Source organism: Polistes fuscatus, unplaced genomic scaffold, assembly GCF_010416935.1.
Source record: "Polistes fuscatus isolate 324 unplaced genomic scaffold, CU_Pfus_HIC Scaffold10, whole genome shotgun sequence".
Lineage (NCBI taxonomy): Eukaryota > Metazoa > Arthropoda > Insecta > Hymenoptera > Vespidae > Polistes > Polistes fuscatus.
Window position 1 is genome coordinate 2,187,983 of NW_025112998.1, and position 21,848 is coordinate 2,209,830.

The following is a 21,848-nucleotide window of genomic DNA, read 5'->3' on the forward strand; positions in this document are numbered from 1 at the left end:
AGGAAAATAGATTTTAATCGTACAGAAACGTCATTTCTTGGATTTTCAGGGCTGTACATTGCTCTTCACCTACCATCGTTGATTTTAAAGCGTATTGCACCCTTAACGTTTCTATAGACGTATTATATATGGTGTGCTAAGAAAAAATTTCACTCAGAATTCACGTAACAAATGTTATTCGTTTAATTCGCTCTAATTAACGATAACAAATTTCTTAATAATAAACACATCCTATCAAGAATTAAAATTAATTTTTTATTTTTATTATAACATGTAAAATATCAAAGTAAACTACTTTTTATTAATCCTAGTATGTATAGGATAATAAAAAAACAAGGAAGTTTCAATAAGAAAATTGCGTAAGTGAATTTTTCAAGCAGTAGTCAACTATGCACTTTGTATTCAATTAATGATTAATTACTGTATGATTTAAAATTGTTGTTAACACCCTATATACATTGCGACTAAAGGTACATCAAGCTACAACCTTCCTAGAAAGTATCGATCGTTTTAGCAAGTTGAGCTTTCTTTGGCCCGCGTTGACGTCAGTCGAAGAATATGATTGGTTAAAGCTCAAGCTGAAGTTTTCCTATTGGTCGACGGACCGGTATAAGCGATGCTTTCACGGTAACCGGCTTCAGTTGTGTTGTTACTCACTCACTGTACACTTGGTAAGTACCTTTCAACAAAAGACTATCAGTTAATAATTTTATGATAAAACAATCAAGAAAAAACGCAAAAACGAAACATTTCATAAATTTGCATTCGTATTTTGACGACACTTAAAATTCAACTTTGTTGTGATAAAAAAAATGATAAGATTATCATGAAATATTCTGTTACTTTTAAAATTAGTTTTTATAAAAAGTAGACACAGAAAAATATTTCTTTCTCTTCGGAATTCGATAATAAAATAAAAGGAAAGTAAAATATATAATATACTAGAAATAGGAGAGCGACACAAAAGAGACCTTGGAGTCATAAGCATTCTCACTTTTTGCCATATCTAAATAATGTAACGTAACAAAGAGATCGATGGCTTAACGTTTCATTCCATTTTTACCTGTAATTACGCGAACCTTTTGTGTAAAGCAAATGTACATATATACGTGCGGGCACATTTACGTATGATATGTAAGAATTTATTCTCATGTTAACAAAGTGTATCGATCGTTCAATGACTTGATATACAAATAACAAAAAATCAGAATTAAATATGATAATACTAGAACAATGAGATTATTCTTATTATTGTGTGATAAATATTTAAAAATTGTATCTTTATGAAATTCCAATGAAGCTGCAGTGCATATGCGCGAACGCACCGAAAGACAGCATCGATTTGTTAGGAATAGACAAAAAGAGAAAGAGAGACAAAGAGAAACAGAGAGATTGCATCATATGAAAGAAATTCTGTTGAAAATATCATATCATATGAAGCTATCGAAACTTTGTACACGAAATAAGCGAATAGTTTAACATTGAACTTACAATTACAAAAATGAACGTTGACTTAAATTATTTAAAAATGAACGAAGTATAATAACTTTTACACCATACCGTTTAAGTTTGTGGAATATATAATATTTCGAATTTTTGTTAATTTATCATAAATCTAATTTTGTAATTGTATTGTGATTTGATTGATTACCTCATTTCTGTTAATATTTCCGGCAACAGCAAATATATAATCAATATAATCGTAACGTGTCATACTGGTTTCATTCTTATGCGCAAGGATAGATCAGAGACTGCGCGTAACGAAGGCTTTCTATTACCGTTAGAAAGGACTAACATTGAATATTCAAATATTATATCTCAAGGATTTCTATTGACTCTCGTTAGGTTGGAAGTTTACTAACTTCTGAGATTGTGTTTAGTTGTATGTAAATATGTTTTTATTGACTCGATATTTAATCGTTATTATATATTATCCTCATTTAATAAATTTACATTTTATTTAATGTTATTTAAATTTGCTATTAATTAAAGATTCAATGATAATTTTTTCAACCTTTGATCGATCATCAGACTGATAATCTATCAAATCGCGAACTTTGACTCGATTAATAAATAATATTTGCACACACTTGTACGCCAATAAGAGATAATTAAATGTTTCACCTATTCGATAAATCAACGATTCGTTATCTACTTCAATTATTTTTAAATCGACGTGTCTAGATAAAAACAATATTTTTATTATTATACGAAGAATGAATCAAAAATAAAACACTTATATCGATGATATAAAAGGATGACAAATGTTCATAAAAATTTATATCCGAAAATGCTTTATTAAAAAGTATATGCTTATAAAAAAATCTTTGTATTTTTACATATTTCGTATATGCGATATTACGAAAAAGTTTTGTTCTGTTTATACAGGAGAATAGTATGTATAAAGTACTTAACAACAAGGAAATCAAACACGAGTGTTCGCGGTCGGGAGGACTGCACGCATATCCTGATCATTTTAGGGAACCTAAAGAGTCATATCTCTAAAAATCCACTCCCCATTCCCCATTCATGAACATTTGAAGTTTCTTGTCCTCTGGTAGGACCAACTTGTATATAGTGTACATAAGATCGCTTGTCTAATTAAATCTCAAACCTGACGAGTCGAATTGCTACGAAGGAAAATAATTGAAAAGACGTCACGCGGGTTAAAAAAAGAAAATAGAAAAAAGAGAAAACAACATTTAAAAAAGAAAAGTGTGAACAATAGCACAAGAGTCTTTATCACGCTGTAACAAAGCACGAAACAAGTCAAAAAATTAATTCAATCGATATCCCATTTATTCCTATCCATTATCCACATTTTTCCTACTTACCTTTTGGTAGAATTTGAAAGATAAAAAAAAAAGGATAACATCATGAAGCAAGGACCATCAGAGGATTTGCATATTGGCTTGAAGCTACTTACTGCTGGCACTGCGGCTTGCATTGCTGATTTAGCTACGTTTCCATTGGATACAGCCAAAGTCAGGATGCAGGTACGACATTTACGATTTTTTTCATTTCAATTCTTTGCTTTTTTCGTATAACTAAACCACTTGTATGATTATTTTATTGTATACATATATAATTGGTACATGATAAAAATTTGTATTGAAATGAATTTTGGAAATTAATAATTATTGTTTTTCTTTTTTTTTTAGATCGCTGGCGAAGGACGAACAATATTGCTAGCATCGACGGAAGGTTCGATGCTCGCAATGAGAGCAAGTCAGCCAGGACTGTTGGAGACAATGGGGAACATCGTCAGGGTAGAAGGAGCAAGGTACGTTGTCTAAGATCCATTTTACAATTTAACATAATTCAATGGGGTAGGTAAAATAATTCCATTTAAATAAATAAATATATATAATATATATAGAGATATACAAATATATACTATATACTTCTATATCATAGTATATATATATACAATATACAAACTAGCCGACCATTTTGTTTCGTAGTTCTATCGACTCTTTTTAAGATTTCTCTTTATTCGTTTAAACGATATTTAATCGTTATTTAAAATCGCTGCATTTACGGCCTCTTCTCGCTAATTAAAAAGAAAAAAAAAGAAAAGAAAAGGAAAAGTGGATTAAAAAGGAAAAAAAGATAATATAAGATTCTCTAGCTTTAATCCAAAAAATGCACGAATTTTCCTCGAGTCGATGGCTCATCCACATTGAATGCTTTTAAATTCCTTTTTTTTTTTTTAATGCGATCGATCCCTTCGTCACTGCCGAATTCTACAAACGGTCTAATTATACCAATTGTATCGTTAACTTCCTTACGTAAATTATTTATTCAGAAAATACAAATTTTTTTCTATTCTCAATCAACATAAATATATAAAATGTTATATGTTATTATATTTATATTATTATAATTTAGTTATATAGTTAGGCCGAGTGTGCATTAAGAGAAACCAATCGGTAGGAACGACGGAGATCGATTCGAAGCATACTCGAGGCAGATTAAAAAAATGAAACAATTGTGGACTTCGATCGGTGAATTACAAAGTACTCAAAGTGATAACGCTCGTTGACTCGTTCGATAGCTTTTTTTTCTTCGATTCAAGTTATCCGTTCTTTTATTTTTACAATATTTATTTCATTTTAAACTCGTATGATTTGTAGAAGCTCTTTGTTTATGAGTGCCAACAACGAGTATTCCTTATAAGTAGCTACGTGAATCCAATTAATTGTCTGATATAAGAATAAAATAATATTAAGTAAAAATAAAATTAAAAAAAAAAAGATAAATATAAAATACACTATTAGGAACACCGTTAGTGGCACTCTTTTTGATTACGTTCGTTCGATCATTCTTTTCTGCGAAAGTTGCTTCTTGATTAATTCCAAATAAGATTTTTTATTCTTTATAGTAGAACACAATTAAAATAAAAGAAAATATCTAAACTATATATATGCAATATAAATTTTCATAATCATTGAAATGAACTATTAATCAAGGTAGTAATATATTGTGCAAAAATTTATTTTTACATTGAAGCAATGAGATTTGATTTTGTTATTATTTAAATACAAAGCAGCTATCGCGATCGAATAAACGAATGAAATATTAAACATTTCGGATATTATTTTTGTAATATCGTTGATTTAAATTCACGCGTTACTTGTTTCCTATGAGTTATATTTATTTTGCCTAACTGCAGTTTAGTTTCGCGATTGCCAGCCCGGCATCTTCTTTCTTGGTTAAGCTTCCAACGCGTTTTACTATTATGGGAGACGAATTTAGTCCCAACTCTCGGCGCAAGCTCTCTCTCGATGATACCACGTGGCTCTCGGGCCGTTTCTCTTTTCTCTCGCGTACGTCCACCTAGTTCTCCTAATTAAATTCATAAAAAAAAAAACAAACACAAACAAACAAATTTATCATTCTTATTAATCCTTATCTAAAAAAAAAATAGATATTTAACACTAGATTTACATTAAGAATACTTTTAGCATTATTTCAAGCAAAAGATAAATTGCTCAAAATCATGAAGGATTATAAAAAAAAAAAACAAAAACAAAAAACAAAAAATGGAATAACATAAGAGAAAGAAAAAGATATAATTTAAGTCTATTTTTTTATTTTTGAAAAGAAGTAAAGAAAAAAGCAAAAGAAATAACGAAAATGAGGGGTTGTTGAAAGAACAAAAGGGACTTAGGTAGACAAAATGAGAGAGAGAAATAGAGAAGAGAGAGAGAGAGAGAGAGAGAAAAGAGAGACGAAGGAATATTTAAAAAGAAAAAAAAAAAGATATTTTTGACACCCCGGGGGAAACGTTTGAGGGTAAATTTAGAGGGTGGTGAGCTTGAGCGAGGGTGGTTACAGGAGCCTGTACGGAGGTCTGTCCGCGGGACTCCAGAGACAGATGTGTTTCGCCAGCGTACGGTTGGGCCTCTACGACAGCGTGAAGTCACTCTACGCTGGAATCATCGACGGTACATCCAACAAACTCTCCTAACTTTTGATATATAAATATTAAAACGGGTGCGCGAACGCGCACGCCTAAGTACGTACGGGTACTACATAATATCTCCATCTCCATTTTACTTACAAACACTAACACACACGCACACGCATACACTCATACATCAAATAATCATTAATATAATATATACCAAGTTTTATAGAAAAATGAATGTGCGGTATGTCATCAAATTAATTTGAGTGAATTTCATTTTGGAGTTAGTTGGTATTATCATGCGAATCGATTAAACTAATGATGTTTGTTTTTTATTTATTTATTGATTTATTTATTTATTTATTTATTATTCTATTTTATTTGTTGTAACACTGTATTCATTTTTTATGAAAATCATATGATTGAAGTATATTAATTTTTGTTTAATGAAATATGTTTAATCTTTTAATTGCAAAAAAAAGATATATTTTTAACAAAATTTATTTTTATTCTATAGGAATGTTATATTATTCTAAAGTAAAGCACTTAAATATTTTGTACGCATCGATAATAATTCTAATATATTTGATCTACTACAGCTAACTCTACAAATTTCTTATCACGACATATGTGCATCGAAAGAGAGAGAGAGAGAGAGAGAGAGGGAGGGAGAGAGAGAAAGAGAGAGAGAGGGAGAGTGAAAGAAAATGATAATAATAATTAATGTACATATATAATACAATTATTTATATTTCGCGAGCATTGGGTTTCCCGAAAAGAGGAATTTCGTCGCCTTCGTCGTTTTCTTCGTCACGTCGTCGTCCTTCTCTTCGTCAAAAAGGAGGATGATATTATTTAAATAAAAAATAAGCGGAGAGACAAGGAGAAGGGAGGGGAGTTATCGATTAATAGACAAAAGATTAATCTTCTTTTTTTTATCTAACTATACGTTTTTTTTTGAATAAATCCTACTCAATTCTTATCACAGATGATACTCAAGTATCGAATTAATTTAATCCTAATTTACGTTTTTTTTTTTTTTTGAAATGAAATTTCGTTCGAACAATCGCGGCTTATCTAATTTCTATTTTATTTTTCTCGTAAAAAGAAGTTAATTATTACAATTGTTATTGCTCGATTAATAAATTGATTTGTTCGAATATTAAAAAAAAAAAAATAGAAAAAAATGAAGTTAAACGATAATCGCTTGATCTCATCGGTCGAAGATTCTCTTTTCTTGTCACGTCATTTCAAACATTTGACACGTGTTCACGTAATTATTAATTGACTCGAAGCACAAATATAAGAAAGACAAACAAGTTCAGTTCAGTAATCTAATCAATTTTAACATTATTAACCGAATCCTTTGATGTTACTAATAACCAACTGACTTCATAGAAAATTGAAATAGAAAAAAACTAGAAATAGTTGTAAAACGCGATTGATGGCGTACTCTAAATCCCAATACCTGCATCCTTTAACATGTGTTTTGATTTTGTTTTCTTCTTCTTCTTCTTCTTCTTCTCTTCTTAAATTTCGTTCACCCAAATACAAACGTTGTTCCTCGTGGAAAACAAGATTTTTCATTAGAGAAAATTTCTTTACCGGCAGGAAATAACCGGAGCGGTTCGATGAACATTGGTATTCGTATAATGGCCGGTATGACAACCGGTGCTTTAGCGGTCCTTTTTGCTCAACCGACTGACGTCGTTAAGGTTCGTCTGCAAGCTGGAAACAGCGGAGGTTCAGCAGTGAGATACAGCTCAACTCTTCAGGCTTATAAAAATATAGCCAGTGTCGAAGGAACTCGCGGTCTTTGGAAAGGTATCTTTCAATTTCAGTTTCAGTTTCAGTAGCACAGTTGTTGAAAAAATGAAACTTTAAAGAATGATTTTTGTCATGTATTAAAAGGTACCATGCCGAACATCTCCCGGAACGTGATCGTAAACGTTGCTGAGATCGTTTGCTACGACATCATCAAGGACATGATCATAACCTCTGGTTACCTCCGAGACGGCATACCTTGTCATCTAACGGCTGCAACAGCTGCTGGACTTTGCACCACTCTAGCTGCTAGTCCAGTCGACGTTGTTAAAACTCGCTACATGAACAGCCCACCTGGCGAGTACAAGGGTGCTGTTGAATGCGCAGTCAAGATGTTCGTTCAAGAAGGGCCCGCAGCTTTTTACAAAGGCTTCGTACCCAGCTTTACGCGACTGGTATCCTGGAACATCATGCTTTGGGTCACCTACGAGCAAATCAAGAAACATGTGAAGAAAATTTACGGCCACGAATAAATAATCGTCTTATCTTGAATTAAGACAAGACGATTTTATTTAATAATGCTTAAAAAACATAACACAACACAACGCAACACACATATAAATTCTGAGATTCGTCGATTTTCATTGACATGGAGATTGATAATGTAGTTTGATGAATTCCCGTTGTTTCGCAACATTATATGTGGTACATTCCTATAGCATCAGTGTCATTGTTCTTTAGAATCGCGCGTTGCTTCTTCTTCACTATCGACTCTCCATGATCAATGACTGTCGTACTTTTTCTCTTTGCTAAACTCATCATCCTAATCTCCTAATCTCTATTCTTATCTTCGTTTCTTTATTTTAATAGATACGATCGTACGTACACTAAATGATTCATATACGAAAGATGTTAATCCAAACAGGACCAACTTCTTATCGAAGATGGAGCCAATTCATTGCTATATTTCATAAGCAAAATATTATTTCAAATAATCACTAAATTAACATTGGGAATCGTTTCTTTTTCGTTTATTATAATTACGTGGTCAATTCGCTAAAATTGAAAATGATTTGAACGTACGATCGTGGATAGAAAATGAATGAAATTTTAGGCAAATATATAAACGCATAGGTTTTGGCTATTGGATCGGCTTTGAAAAATGATTAGAAAATTCACGTGTATCAAATGAAAGATAGATTAACGATAAACGTTACGCATTGTTACGCGCCATAAAGACAATAATATTCCGTCATTATTTCGATATATTTGCCAATTTGACTGTGACCGTGATATAAGAATTTTGTGGTTCGTAAATGTTCAGTCGCGTCGATCGATGAATCCTCTATAAAGTATTATCGCGAACGATCTATCTCGTCTCTTATTGAATTGAGAATATGTAACGTGCAACAATCTCGTTTCCGTCAATTAATCTTCATACAGGGGCACAATTTTTCTTAGATCCTCGATCGTGGATTTTCTATAGTTCGAGTCTTAAAAAATAAGTTACCGACAATTTGTCATGTAGTTTCCTACATATATTCGATCAATCGTATCTGCTTTATCGAGTATAGGTACACTTTCAACAAAATAAATGCATTTGTCGATTACGTATTACTTGAAATCAGTAATCACATATCTCTCGTTGCCAATATTTTTTAAAGATTACATATACAAATATTTTTTATCGATCGAGAGAAAGAAATTCCTCAAATATATTAGTATTATAAATATACTGATTTCAATGTCTCGTAATTAATACCAATCATATTATTTTATTTTATCTTGAATCTTAAGTAAGGATAGATCGAAAAATCTCTGCTTATTGCTTTATCATCGAAGAATAATTTGTACCTGCAACGATCGACGATTATTTTTCACTATTAGCGTTCGATTATAAGATATAATCATTTTTTTAGTAAGACAGAAATGAACAAGAAAAATAAGAAAATTTGTGATGTTTATTTAATTGCTGCCTGCTTTGTCAAACAAAACTAAAATTTCAATTTAACTATATATATATATATATATTTGTAATCACGTATATTTGACGATAGATCGCTGGCCGAACTATCCTTTTTTTCGAACACGCAAGCATGAATTTGAAAGCAACAAAAGATAAAAGACACACTTTTCGAATTCTTATTTTATATTCAGGTCGCTCGCATTTACGTTATATTACTTACCGTTTTCCGCATTCTCACGAATCAAATATTTACGATAATAATTTCTTCTTGATATAATTATTATAATCATTTTTCAAAATGTTTCGTATATTTCATATTTTTTTTCGAAATTCTTTTCAAAACGATCTTTAAGCATGCGTATATACGTCACAGCACGTTTAATATTTTTTGAATCGTTTTTACTTTAGACGCGTAATTAACGCAAGCACAAAAAAAAATATATATATATAACTATAGCTGTATTAATAATAATCATAACACCGTAGAGCACCATCATGTAAACCGCTTGTATTAAAGCAATTAACGCAATAATAACCAGAATTTGTTACACTTGGTAACAAGCGAGTGATGTTCTCTGTATACTATATTCGTGCGATCTTATTCATATTAATAAGTGGATGAAAAAGAAACTTGAAAAAAATAGGAAAAGACAAAAAAAAAAGAAAAAAAAGACAAAAAAAAGAAAAAAAAAGAAAATTACAAAAAAAAAATGTTAAATTTATTTCAGAGTAACGTTGAGCTTGTAACAGCACACGAAATATAATTTAATGATAGATTAGTCATCGTTCCAAGTAGTTTTAGGATTCGATTCGACGTTTGAATTCATTTCTTTCAATGTTTCTCTATTTCTTTTGATTTTATTTCATTTTATTTGTTATTTTTTTTTCTTTTTTTTTTCTATTAAATGTATCACATGTATGTATCTGGTAGCGAGGTACAACGAGAGAATGCGAGAGTGCGAGCGATCATCTTCATATTATTCTAATATTCAAGTAGATTAGAAGTCTTACATTAGTCGATCGCATGTATATGTGAGCTATTATATATTTGAAAATTCCTACCAAAGATATTGTCAATAGTTTGTCGTTTATTGGAGCAATCGTTACGTGCTTTTGCTTACGCGATCAACTCGTAAACGTAATCGTTGAATTTTCTTCGTGTTTACTTTAATATTCATTAACTATAAAATTTGTGATATAGAAATTTGAATGATAATTACATATTTGAAACTATCAGAAAAATTGTAACGACAGGATTTAAATTCGACACGAAGAATATTCCATTTCAAAAAATTCTGGTTCCGATAAATTGAAATTCGACTTTTGTTTTTTTTTTCTTACAAAGAAAACATAATTGTAAATTCGTACAAGATTTTTGTCAATCGTGTTAACTCAAATATCGTAGAAGGGTAAGCTTTGTGAACTTTTTTATTTGCATTTTTCCTTTTTTTCCTTTCTTAATTTCTTCTTTTTATATTCGAAACAACAGCTTGTCGTGTGTATGTAGATAGTAAATAAGTGGTAAAAGATTTTCACCATTTGTTACAATTTTTCAATAAATCTTTTTCACAAAATAATGACTTCTCGTATATGTCCGATTCGGAACCAGAATCCGACGTATTTTTCAACAACAATGAGTAATAAATTTATCTTCTGGCAAGTGGACGTTCGATTTACAAATCTTCCAAACTGAAGGAAAGAGAAATCTCCTTAAGTCTCCAAATCAGACTCGTCCGAATCACAACTGGAAGTTACTTCTTCCACCATGCATCCTGATTCTTCAGGAATAGTTTCTCCCATTAGAATCCTACAAAAACACAACAACAACAAAACGGATCGATTAATTTCCTATTCCAAAGAATTTACAAACAAAAAAAACCAACACCATTACGAGTCGAAAAAATGAATCTAAAGTGATTAATGATTAGCCTAGTCAAATTAGATCTCAAACAAAACTGATTTTGATCCTCTTTAAATCCTGGAGCAAATTCGTGGTTAAAAATAAGCAAACAAAAACGTGCATCACACGATTTTTAATCGATATTTACGTTTCCTTCGCTAAGGAATCCCAGTGATATGATGTATAGCAAGTTTGTCCTGAATGCATTTAGGTTTTCTTCTCATTTTCCGTAGAATACATTTTCGTGGACAGCAAGACTCTTCGATGTATCTGTGTTCAACACAATCTCACTTTTTCTGAATCTCAACAAACTCGAATGAGACAATAACTAATTTATCTAATTCCTGACGATGTTAGAAAAATTGCAATATCTATTTTCTTGAATCTATTATTGAGTCACATAATAAATATATTATAATAGTGAAATACCACAAAGTTTGATATACTGGAGTCTAAGTTTCAACTTTGTGAATATAAAAATACATTCAACAAATAAGTTTATCCTGAAAACGTAGATCTTAGCATGAATTAAAAATCAATATAAAATATTAACAAAATTTTGATTGCGTTTCAGGTAAAAGTTAATAATAATAAATTAACTTTAAGATGTACTTACTTATCAATGTTTAAATTTTCATCAGCATCCTTCATCATGGCTAATGCTTGACAAAAGTCACGTCCAACATCTTTCAAATGATCCGTATCGAAATGTAATCCAGCGAGTTTTCCTTGATCGCAACCACAGAAGCTACTCTCCATCGTATAACTTCTGTTAAAGAGGATAGAATTTAATGAATACGTTAATTAAACGATATTTCTCCCGTATGTAATCAAGTAGAAAAGTATATAATTTTAAGTAGCAAGTAATGATATCGAAAAAATAAAAAAAGGAAAAAGGTTTCGAATGCATAAGGGAGAAGGGAGCAAAAGCTTGTTCGGTAAGCTCCGACTGTAGAATCGGTAGAATCGGTAGAATCGTGAATTCGACCTTGGCCGACCCCACACGTAGACTCATTGCAAGTCAGATCGTTTCTCGAGATGCGATCGGTACTTACCTCGAAATACCCAACTCCCGCCATATGGCAACCCTGGCGGTGGATTCCTTATTTCTTTCTACCTTGAAGGAGCACAACGGCAAAGCAAAAGCCGGTGAAACCTTTTGCATTAAGTGTGGTAACATCTACAAGACACAAAACATTTTTGTCAGTACTTATTATTTCGAATATCAATTTTGACTATTGATATTTCAAATCGATCACAATTGTGGAATTAAATTATTTCATTAAGAAAATGATTTATATCATTGTTATATGTTGTAATATTTGTACAATATGAATTATATTATATTTTGTTTGTAAAACTAAAATCTTTGATGGTCTCTGAACCAGTGATATATAGCTGATGTACGAACATGGGCCATCAAATTCAGTTTAAGAGAATCTGTGGTCACAGACAAAAAAGAAAGGTATTTTATGACGCAATGACGTAAAGTATCGGGCCTCGGGCTACATGTTTGAAACCAACTACTCGTCTAAACAATTTTATTACAAGTATGATCGATCACTGTCGCCTATAAATTATCTTTTATATATATAAATAAATATATATTTTTCTAGAACTTATATATTATATGCTATATATTATTGTTCAAACGAGCAAACATTGTGTTAAATATTATAATTATTTAAGCAAATTATGACGAATTAATGAAAAATTTGTAAAAAACAAAAAAAGTAATGCTCGTAAGTCTCCGAATACTGTATTATTTTCATTTTATTTGTAATAAATAATGATGTAGGGTTAACCGTAAAAGAAAAAAGAAGAAGAAAGGAGGGGTATGATCTATGGTGATTTGAGTTTGTTAGCTTTTCCTTTGGAAGAGGAATTTGAAAGACGGCCGAGAGACGTCGATGCGTTGATTTACGAGAAGCACGCGCATCCATCGATATACACAGTGAATACACTGTGAGTCTAAAAATAATATCCTCGTCGATCCCTCTTTCGTCCCTTACCAAATACTGCACCGGCTGGTCCGGTTTCGCCCTGTCCGCGGCGCTCCAGGAACTCGACCTTGAACAACCGAAGAGAAACACGTTCTTCCTCCGTGAATGGCCGTGATAGTCGACGAAGACGTGAGGAGGTCTTCTCAGGACCCTAGTGCAGTATTCCATCAAGCCCTTCGTGTGATAGATCACTGGATGTAACGATTGATCTGGATTGCTCCACTGTCTGTTCAAGTCTTCATTCGTTAGTCCATATCGATTGCTATGATCGACAAAAATAAATCAAGCCAGAAAATATCAATAACAATCGCAGACAGATTTGACTAACTGATTAAAGATTTCGGAACTCGTCGGAAAATAATGGAGACTATTTCGAAGAATAACAGATATACGATTACTTTATAAATAAATATTCAATTTGTTAAAGAAGGGATAGAATTTATTGCTAAACCTAATAGGTAGAGAAAAGTTTTCAAAGAATATATATCTGCATGTATATATGTACTCGTTTGATCTCTTAAAATAGAATCTGCAGTGTTAGTTCTTTTGCTAATCCGGAGCTCTTTGTATGTAAATACATCAAAGATTCAGATAGATAGATTCAGAAGAGACTCTTTTTAAGATGCTCTATCTATTTAAATATGTTTGATTTTTCGAAAAATAGATTCTTTTTTTTTTTTCCAATCAAATCTTCATTCATATTTTTCTCGAATTTTTATTAAAGATTAATTCGGAATATTGGTAAAATAATATGTATATAATATTAAAAAGAAAAAAAAACCAAAACGAAGACACGATTTATTTTAACAGATAATTTTGATTAGTTTTGGTAATCGTTTGGTTTTGGTATTTAAGATAGAAGAAATATATAAAAAAAAAAAGAAAAGGAAAGGGTTGTGGGAGAGAGACCTCGAAAGATCGTCGGCATTTAAGGATTCAACCGCTGTTGGAAGGACGTTTCCGGCGGGCGGAAGTCGAAGCAGAGGAAGTGACACCTTCGCGTCGTGCATAGCTAATCATTTTCTAAGCACATCCTTACTACCACCGATGGCAAACTCCCTAGCTTCGATTATAACGTCGTTGTTGTGTCGTCTTGACATCGTTTCGGGATGTAAACCTTGTCCCGAGGTGATGCACGTCACTTAACTTGAATGTTAAGAGCTTCTTTACCTTTACTTTTATACTTTTATTAAATTGTCTATTTTAAATAACAACAATTTAATGAACTTTAATGTTTAAGAATTTAAAAGAAGAACTTGATAAAACGAATAATCATTTATGCCAATCGTTTAAGTTAAACGTTAGAAAATTAGAATTCATTTAGAAAGAATTTCGACTATGATTTCTATAAATTAATATATATATATCAGATTGCTAGATTAAAATTATTTTAAATTACTCCTTGGTTTAATTTCCTCCTAATGAAATGCTATTTTTAATTGAAATAATTTGTATATATATATGTATATATATATATCGAACGATCATTACAATGATAAAAATTATAAGTAGACTTGACAATGTATTAAGTTTCTTCATCCATTCACTTTTGAATGTATCTCTAGTGTGACACTACGATAAAGACATTAGCAATTCGATGATAGTTAATAACTTCCGGTATCGGTGTTACACGTCCACGTACATGTACATACATAACTACATGTACATATATATATATATATATATATACATACATACGTATTAGGAAGCTAAGTTCTTCTAGTCACGTTCATAAGTAAAGATCGATTTCTCATCCAAGAGAAAGATGCTGTGAGAAGACAATAAAAAGTAATGATGCAGTTGGTAGAGACAGTGAAGTGTCGACTGCAGGTGTAACCATCTCTCTCTCTCTCTCTCTCTCTCTCTCTCTCTCTCTCTCTCTCTCTTTTTTTTGTTTTTTTTTCTATTCTTCTCTCTTCCTTCCTCCTCCCAAACCTCTCCACTTGCCCTCTCGAGGACGTTCACCGTCTGATTCGTAGAATAAGCAAAGGAAGAAGAGTCATTCGAGATAATAGATTTCATCCCGTGTAGATTCCCTGAGTTTAAGAAAAAAAAAGCAACTGTTGAAGTAGTAGTGGTGGTGGGGGGGGAGTTAGGACTGCTTGGTATTAAAACGAAGTAATCAGCGTACGTGGAAAACTTGTGGAGACGTTTCGCCAGGTAATGCTATTATAATATGAATCGGCTAGATCTCTCTCAGATGACGATCATTATGTGAAATCTTAAAACGTTCATCTTCTTATAACGCGTGTGTCTGTGTTTGTTTATGTACGGATTTATGTGTTTGAGCGTGAATTAGATAGAACTTTTTTCTCTCCTTCTCATTTTTTATCAGAATACATTTTTTATTTTATTCGAATAATATTTAACTTTCATAATAGTTTGAACGATTCGTAATATGATAAAAATATCGATGATATTGCAAAGAATTTTTTCTATCGTTTTAGGTGTACGGTATTTAAAATATTGAACAATATTTACAAAATCGTAAATAAAATGTAAAAAAGATGATTTATGATATTGTTGAAGCGAAAGGAATAATTTGTCGATATTTCTTAAATAAAAAAAAAAGAAAAAAAACATTATCCGAATAATTCGAGGACAATGAAATTTGATATACGTAATTTAGCGAGCACCCGGTGTAATGGACAGCATAAGTCTGTTCGTGCGAGCAACACCGATGTCAATGACTTGAACCAAGGAGCCTTGACCGCGAACTTCTCTCTCACCTCTTGAGAAATCCTCGAGAAATTACGTCTGACCGAGCTCACGTCTCTGACTTGTCCCGCAACATACTCGCTTGTTCCGTCATTCTTACTATTTGAATCCTATTAATTACTTATTCAAATTATCTATTTTTCATCCGTCAATGCACTACATTTATCATGTTGTTACATCATCCTTCTAGAAAAACCGTACAAGTATTTTGAACTACGAGTATATTGTACCACGTGCTATTATTGTAAATTTATAACGTCATTTTTATTTGTCACATAGACGATGACTATGTTAAATCGAATTGATTTATTTGAATTTATTTAATCAATGAATCAATATCATATCCTTGAAAGTTAAACATATGTACATAAAATGTGAATGAACAAAAATTACACGATACACGAGAGTTCACTTTCGTTGCTAGCTTAATTGCTCGTATTTTCTAATTGAAAAGATTAGATTTCCCATTGGAGGATGTAATTTCTTACTCGATTCGAAGCTTTAAGTAGAACACACGATCACGAAAGTAGGAGAGAGTGGGAGAGAATGCACTCTAAGCGATTAACGAGAGCAAGGTATAAAAGCTTTTGGTGTATCGATCGGAATAACGAAATGAAGTTCAGCTAAAGGATCGTGCACCGGTTCGTTGCTTGCTCGAGTAAGGGCCCCCACGTTAGAATATATTCGTGACCGGTCTGGATTTGCATTCCTCCTCCAATCCAAGGTCTCCTGGCCCTTTTTTACGAGCTCGCCGGTACGGAAAAGGGCCGAAAGAATCCCTTCGCTTCTTCTACCAGTTTCAACGATCGCTTCTTCTTCTTCTTCTTCTTCTTCTCCTTCTTCTTCTTCGAAGAGAATTCTTCAAGCCTTTCTTCGATAGAACGTAACTACTCTCTCAACGAGTACTCCCTTTCATTTTTTTTTCTTTTTCTTTTTCTTGTATTCTTAAAAAATAGTTTAACTCGCTTTAAACACATTCCACACGTAATTATTAAGGTATACTTATGCCTTATCTACGTATACTTCCTTGCAATAAGGAATGCCATTTTCATCTTAAAGTTATTTCTAAACCGACGTGAGTCTCCTTAATAATGTCGTGTAAATGTCGTAGAACGACAAGATCTTGTTAATTTATTCAACGTTACTCACATACCGATTGACTATCTTTATCCTTCGTTACTTCGCGATATCACTTCTTCGAAGATTAAATTTAACACCTAAGGGAAACGTTTTTCTCGCTTATGATTTGTTATAATAAAAATGATTACGTTAAATCTGTCCAATGAAGATAAATAAATCATACAATTTATCTATTATATTCCTGTAAAATCAACGGACACTTAAAAAGCGAACGATAAATAAAAATCTATCCGTACGTATTGACAGATAAATGAATCAAATAATCTTAAAAAAAAATCCAGTAAATTTAAACGTCAGATAGATCGGAATAAAATACGTTCAAAATATCAAATAAAATATATACCCAACGTTTCCACTTGCTATTAAACAAATTGATTATGTTAATTACACGTTGTAAAAAAATGTATGAATTCTCCAAACAAAAAAAAAGACATTAAGCACGATGAGAACCACATCCTAGAGAGTTAGGCTCGTTAAAAAGCTACCTGCTGGTATGAAACTTGAGTCTGACGAGATAACCAAAAAAAAAACAAAACAAAAAAAATACAAATCTAGACAAGAGAGAAAATTAGATTTCGAAGGTCTGGGTTCTTTTAGGAAGATGACCTATCCCGTTTCGATCGTCTATCTCTTTCTCCTATTCCGTCTCATCAGATTATTATTCGCGGAATATAAAATTTCGCGAACTGATATTCCGTTCACTTGGAATAATGAAAAAAAAAGAAAAAAAAGAAAAGAAAAAAAGAAAGAAAAGGAAAGAGATAGATGAGAAACAAGTTTGAAGAAGAGCAAGGGAATGAATTTATTCCCATGCGTGTTAAATATTAAATTACGTATTCAAGGACAAAGCAGAGAAATAAACGAAGAGGTTGGGTGGCAGGCGGGGGTGGGGGGGTGGTTACAACGAGTCAGGTGATTCTGTTAAACTCTAGACACTGGTAATGCCCTTAAAGCGATTTAACCCTATGATTTCGATCGTTACTTATTACTATGAACGATCGTTATTCCATCCCCCGATCGATAATTTTTTTCTTCATTCAAGCAGACTCCGTCGTCTTCTTCGGGAGTGTCTATAAATTCATGGGGGATAAGCTTGGATCTTAATGGTGATCGAGAAGAGATTCGCTTTTCTTTGAAGGTAACTTCAAAGGGATAAGTTTTATCGCTGTACTACTCGAGGTCGAATACACAAGATAGGGAGAGAGAGAGAGAGAGAGAGAGATTGAGAGAGTTCACGGTTTCAGGTTCTAGGTCATACTCTTGTACTCTTAGCACGTAACAGAAGAAGAAGATGAGAAGAGAGGCGACTCTAAGTTGATCATGGCTGTTATTATCATCCATTTCTGCTTTCTATCGGTGATTATGCATCGCCCGTTTCGTACCCGGCAGCAGTCGAGATAGAAAGAGAATATAACCATCTAATTTATTACACCGAGACATTACATTGTATAGCTCTAGAAATAGCGTTGGAAATATACAAATAGAAAAATAATGGAATCATTTTCTAATCCAATGAATAACAACAAATAATAAATGGAAATATTTGTATGTATGTATGTATAAAAAGGGGGATAAAACAATTTGATATATTATATTATACTTAATATTCTTACATTAATTTAATAAAAAAAAAAAAAAATAACAAAATGCAATGGAAGCAATATAACGATAAATTTGATACGCTATATAACGTTCCTAATTTAATAGGAAAAAAGCCATATCGAACGCGATCTAACTTTATCGTGCATGGGTATTCGCCGTAATAAATAAAATAAAAAATTAATGAAAAGAGTATGAGTTAGCATGACTATTAATGTAATTAGCAATATAATAACTAAAAATATCTTTAGGTATTATTGCTCTAGCAATATAATAAGTCTTTCTTTGCAGAAGAAAGGAAGAAAGAAAGGTGTGTGACTAAGATTTAGAGGACAGCACGAGATTATGTTCCTCCTCCTCCATCACATTACCTCTTCTCTTTCTTTCTTGCATTTCCGAGTCTTCTTTTTCCGAAGGAAATACGCAGATCTTTCGTGTATAGCGACGTCGTATAATCGCATTAAATCCCGAGGGAAACAAACTGTCTAAATATACATCCATGGGACAGGATGAACATAGCAAGCTGCGAGTACTTAAGCAACGAGATCTATTCTAAAGAAAGATATATACTAAGTTCTCAACTTCGTTCTATATTCAACTTGATTAATGATATTCGTTCTATGAAAAAAAAGAATTGATTATTTTGTTATTGTTTTTGTCAATTACGTATAAAAGAATTGAACAATCTTTGACTAATAGCAGTTGGTAAAATGAAGAAATTCGCTCAAAAATCACATGAAGATCACTGCATTCGAAATAGTATGGAGAAAAACAAAAAGCATCAATGAAAGATGCTAAATTATGCAAAAGTGAATTATGACTCTGAAAGGATGGACTAAAAATGAAAGAATTAAAAAGAAAAATGAAGAAGAATATAAAAGGTCTTTCGGTTAGTTCGCGCATACTTCTAACTGAATATCATCTTAGGACAAAAGGAAGGAAAGGAAAGAAGATGGGTCATAAAAAAAAGTAATTAACTTTAGTGTGCGTTGTCTATGCCCGGCTACAAAACTCGCGTTCCCACTTTTATCCTTGAATTGGTTAATAAATTTCAACGGATCTTCAAACTAAAAATATAACTTGTTATTATCTCAACGATACTAATTGCCATATATCGAAGTAAAGTATATACGAAAGTACGATATGAGGATCACTGTCCTAGAAATATCAAAATGGAAGAGTCGACGAAGAGCCTACGGGGCCCTATGAGTCCCTCCGATCGTCTTGAAGCAAGCGAGGTTCTTCGCGCGCTAAAACCAAGATCTCTGTATGCAAGAAAGAAGAGGAGGGTGAGAAGGAGGTGGTGGATGATGGGAGACGAAGAAAGAAAGAAAAGAAGAAAGTGAGAAAGAGAGAAAGGATATATAAAAGCAGAAAAGGGAGAGAGGGGGAGAGAGAGAGAAGAGGGCCTTACATAGCGATCGCTGGCAGGGCCTGAAATAGACCTCGGCGAGAATCCTCCTGTAGAATCCTCTCCTCCTCCTCTTCCACTTCTTCTTCTTCTTCTTCTTCTTCTTCTTCTTCTCCTCCTCCTCCTCCTCCTCTTTCTTAGCCGTCGCATCGGCTGGTTGCCTCGAAAGCCCTTCGTTGCTTTTATTTTGGCAAAAAACAGGCGAAAACCCTCCGAGGCTCGTTTGTGAGAAGTTGCTTGCGAGAAAGAGAATAAGAGGGAGAGAGAGATAGAAAGAGAAGATGAAGAAGAAGAAGAAGAAGAAGAGACTCGTGCTTGTTTATCCAGGATCCAGCTCCCGGCAAAAGCATCAGCTCGACCACGAACACAGTTCGACCCCCATTGGCCACTTTGCCGGAGCTCTCTCTAAGTGCATTCGAGTGCATTCGAGTACGCTCGGTGAATTCCCATGGGAAATACGCCGCTGGGTAGGCGTGACCTGTTAAACTGACCTACGCCAAGGTAAAGATAAAACGTGATTTAACCGCGGACCCTTCTCCCTTAGCTCTCTTCAAGAGACACCACCGATACTTCCGCCATTTTGTTTGATCTTATATAAATTCCCTTTTTCAACACCCGTTTATTTAATCCTTCTGATCAAATTTATATTTAGTACACCTTTCAAATAATATTTTCATTTTACATCGAAATTTTGGAAATATAATACAATGATATATATATATTTTTTAAAAGAAGACGTTTGGACACAGGTATTTATGGAGCTTTTTTTCTATCTATACAATATGATAACTTATTTTCAAATTTGTAATATTATTGTGTTAAATTTTGATTAATTTGTATTATCTGAATTTCTTTTTGAGAAATTAACCGAAGAAAGAATAAATCAGGATCAGAAAAATAAGAAAAGAAAATAGGATAGACGATGAGATAGAGGCTGAAAGTCAAGAAAAATATATATTATACTTGCTACCAGTGAATCAGCAGGGTCGTGAGAACTAAGAGGCGACAAGAAGCCGCCACGAACACGACTGTCCGAATGGCATCGCGATAAAACACGATGCCACGTTAACTCCGTTGGCTTTCTCAACTCTCATATGTTTAAACACGAAAGTGTTGTTGAATGTCTCGAGAGTAGTGAACTCCTGTTTCATGATCGAATGAATTAGCGGTATGTTAATTTCGTAAGCAACGGTATATAATGGGATAATCAATATTCATATGCGACCGTTGTAAACATTAGATCAATCGAAAAAATATATATAAATTCCTAAATCAACGAGATTAAGCTAACGAGCGGGAATCGTTGGAAATAATGAAACGTTTTATTCGTCAATAATCAAGCCCGATTAACGAATATTATTATTTTAGCTAAATAAAACAAGAGTTAAGAAAATTCGTTTTTATTTACAACGAATTTTGACTATTTCTATTCATACATATATATATTTCATTGATATTAAATTAATTATTGAAAAGAAATTAGAAACGATAAAGTTGGATCTTGTTATGTGTCTTCTCGTTAAGATCAGCTCGTTATTGTAATATGTTCTCAATGTAAAAATAAAGAAACGAAAGAAGGAGTTTCCTTAGTGCGGTAGGTCTCGAATGTCACATGGGGATCTTTTTTTAAGGATACCCGCACATAGCTCGTAACAGAAATAGCTCCCCGTGTATGATCATTGATCCGTCGATGGGCTATGAGCAAAGAAAATAGATAGGTAGGACAAGAAGAAGGGGATAAGAAAAAGAAGATGAAGAAGAAGAAGAAGAAGATACGTAGGTTTTCTAGGGTACAGGGTACCGGTTCTATATTGTAACCAAAGCATACAACGATAGTTGGAGCAAGAGAAAACTGGACTGGACGATGTGTACCATCAGTAACAGCAGCAGGTGATCTCGAGCGAGAAGACGCGGTCAGAAATGAAGCCTACCTT

The 21,848-nt window shown here is 32.8% G+C and overlaps 2 protein-coding genes across 13 annotated transcripts in view; one reads left to right on the forward strand and one right to left on the reverse strand.

Annotated features, from left to right (window-relative positions):
* The first annotated feature begins 564 nt into the window (after nt 1–564).
* Nucleotides 565–9,701, forward strand: LOC122526042 (mitochondrial uncoupling protein 2-like). The gene is made up of 6 exons (XM_043649162.1): nt 565–671; nt 2,389–2,996; nt 3,162–3,283; nt 5,341–5,450; nt 7,025–7,237; nt 7,325–9,701. Exons 2-6 carry the CDS (start codon nt 2,877–2,879, stop codon nt 7,708–7,710), a joined length of 951 nt encoding a protein of 316 aa, XP_043505097.1. The 5' UTR covers nt 565–671; nt 2,389–2,876; the 3' UTR covers nt 7,711–9,701.
* A 399-nt stretch (nt 9,702–10,100) lies between these two features.
* Nucleotides 10,101–21,848, reverse strand: part of LOC122526039 (cytosolic carboxypeptidase 4-like) — a 29,299-nt gene continuing 17,551 nt past the window's right edge. For 11 of the 12 annotated variants that reach the window (XM_043649149.1, XM_043649151.1, XM_043649150.1 and 8 more), the window contains 4 exons: nt 13,056–13,308; nt 12,099–12,223; nt 11,660–11,812; nt 10,101–10,950 (listed from right to left, as the gene is read on the reverse strand). In XM_043649149.1, the coding sequence (XP_043505084.1) occupies nt 10,854–10,950; nt 11,660–11,812; nt 12,099–12,223; nt 13,056–13,308 (628 nt within the window). In that variant the 3' untranslated portion in view covers nt 10,101–10,853. Of the gene's footprint in view, nt 10,951–11,659; nt 11,813–12,098; nt 12,224–13,055; nt 13,309–14,912; nt 15,083–21,848 lie in introns of those variants that run through there. The other variant, XM_043649158.1, reaches the window with a different exon arrangement.

Bases quoted from the DNA above. Each gene is read 5' to 3' on its own strand.
- LOC122526042 (XM_043649162.1), top strand. From the start codon at position 2,877: ATGAAGCAAGGACCATCAGAGGATTTGCATATTGGCTTGAAGCTACTT. The intron at 3,284-5,340 runs GTACGTTGTCTA...GGGTGGTTACAG, and splicing joins GTCAGGGTAGAAGGAGCAAG to GAGCCTGTACGGAGGTCTGT. The intron at 5,451-7,024 runs GTACATCCAACA...CTTTACCGGCAG, and splicing joins CTACGCTGGAATCATCGACG to GAAATAACCGGAGCGGTTCG.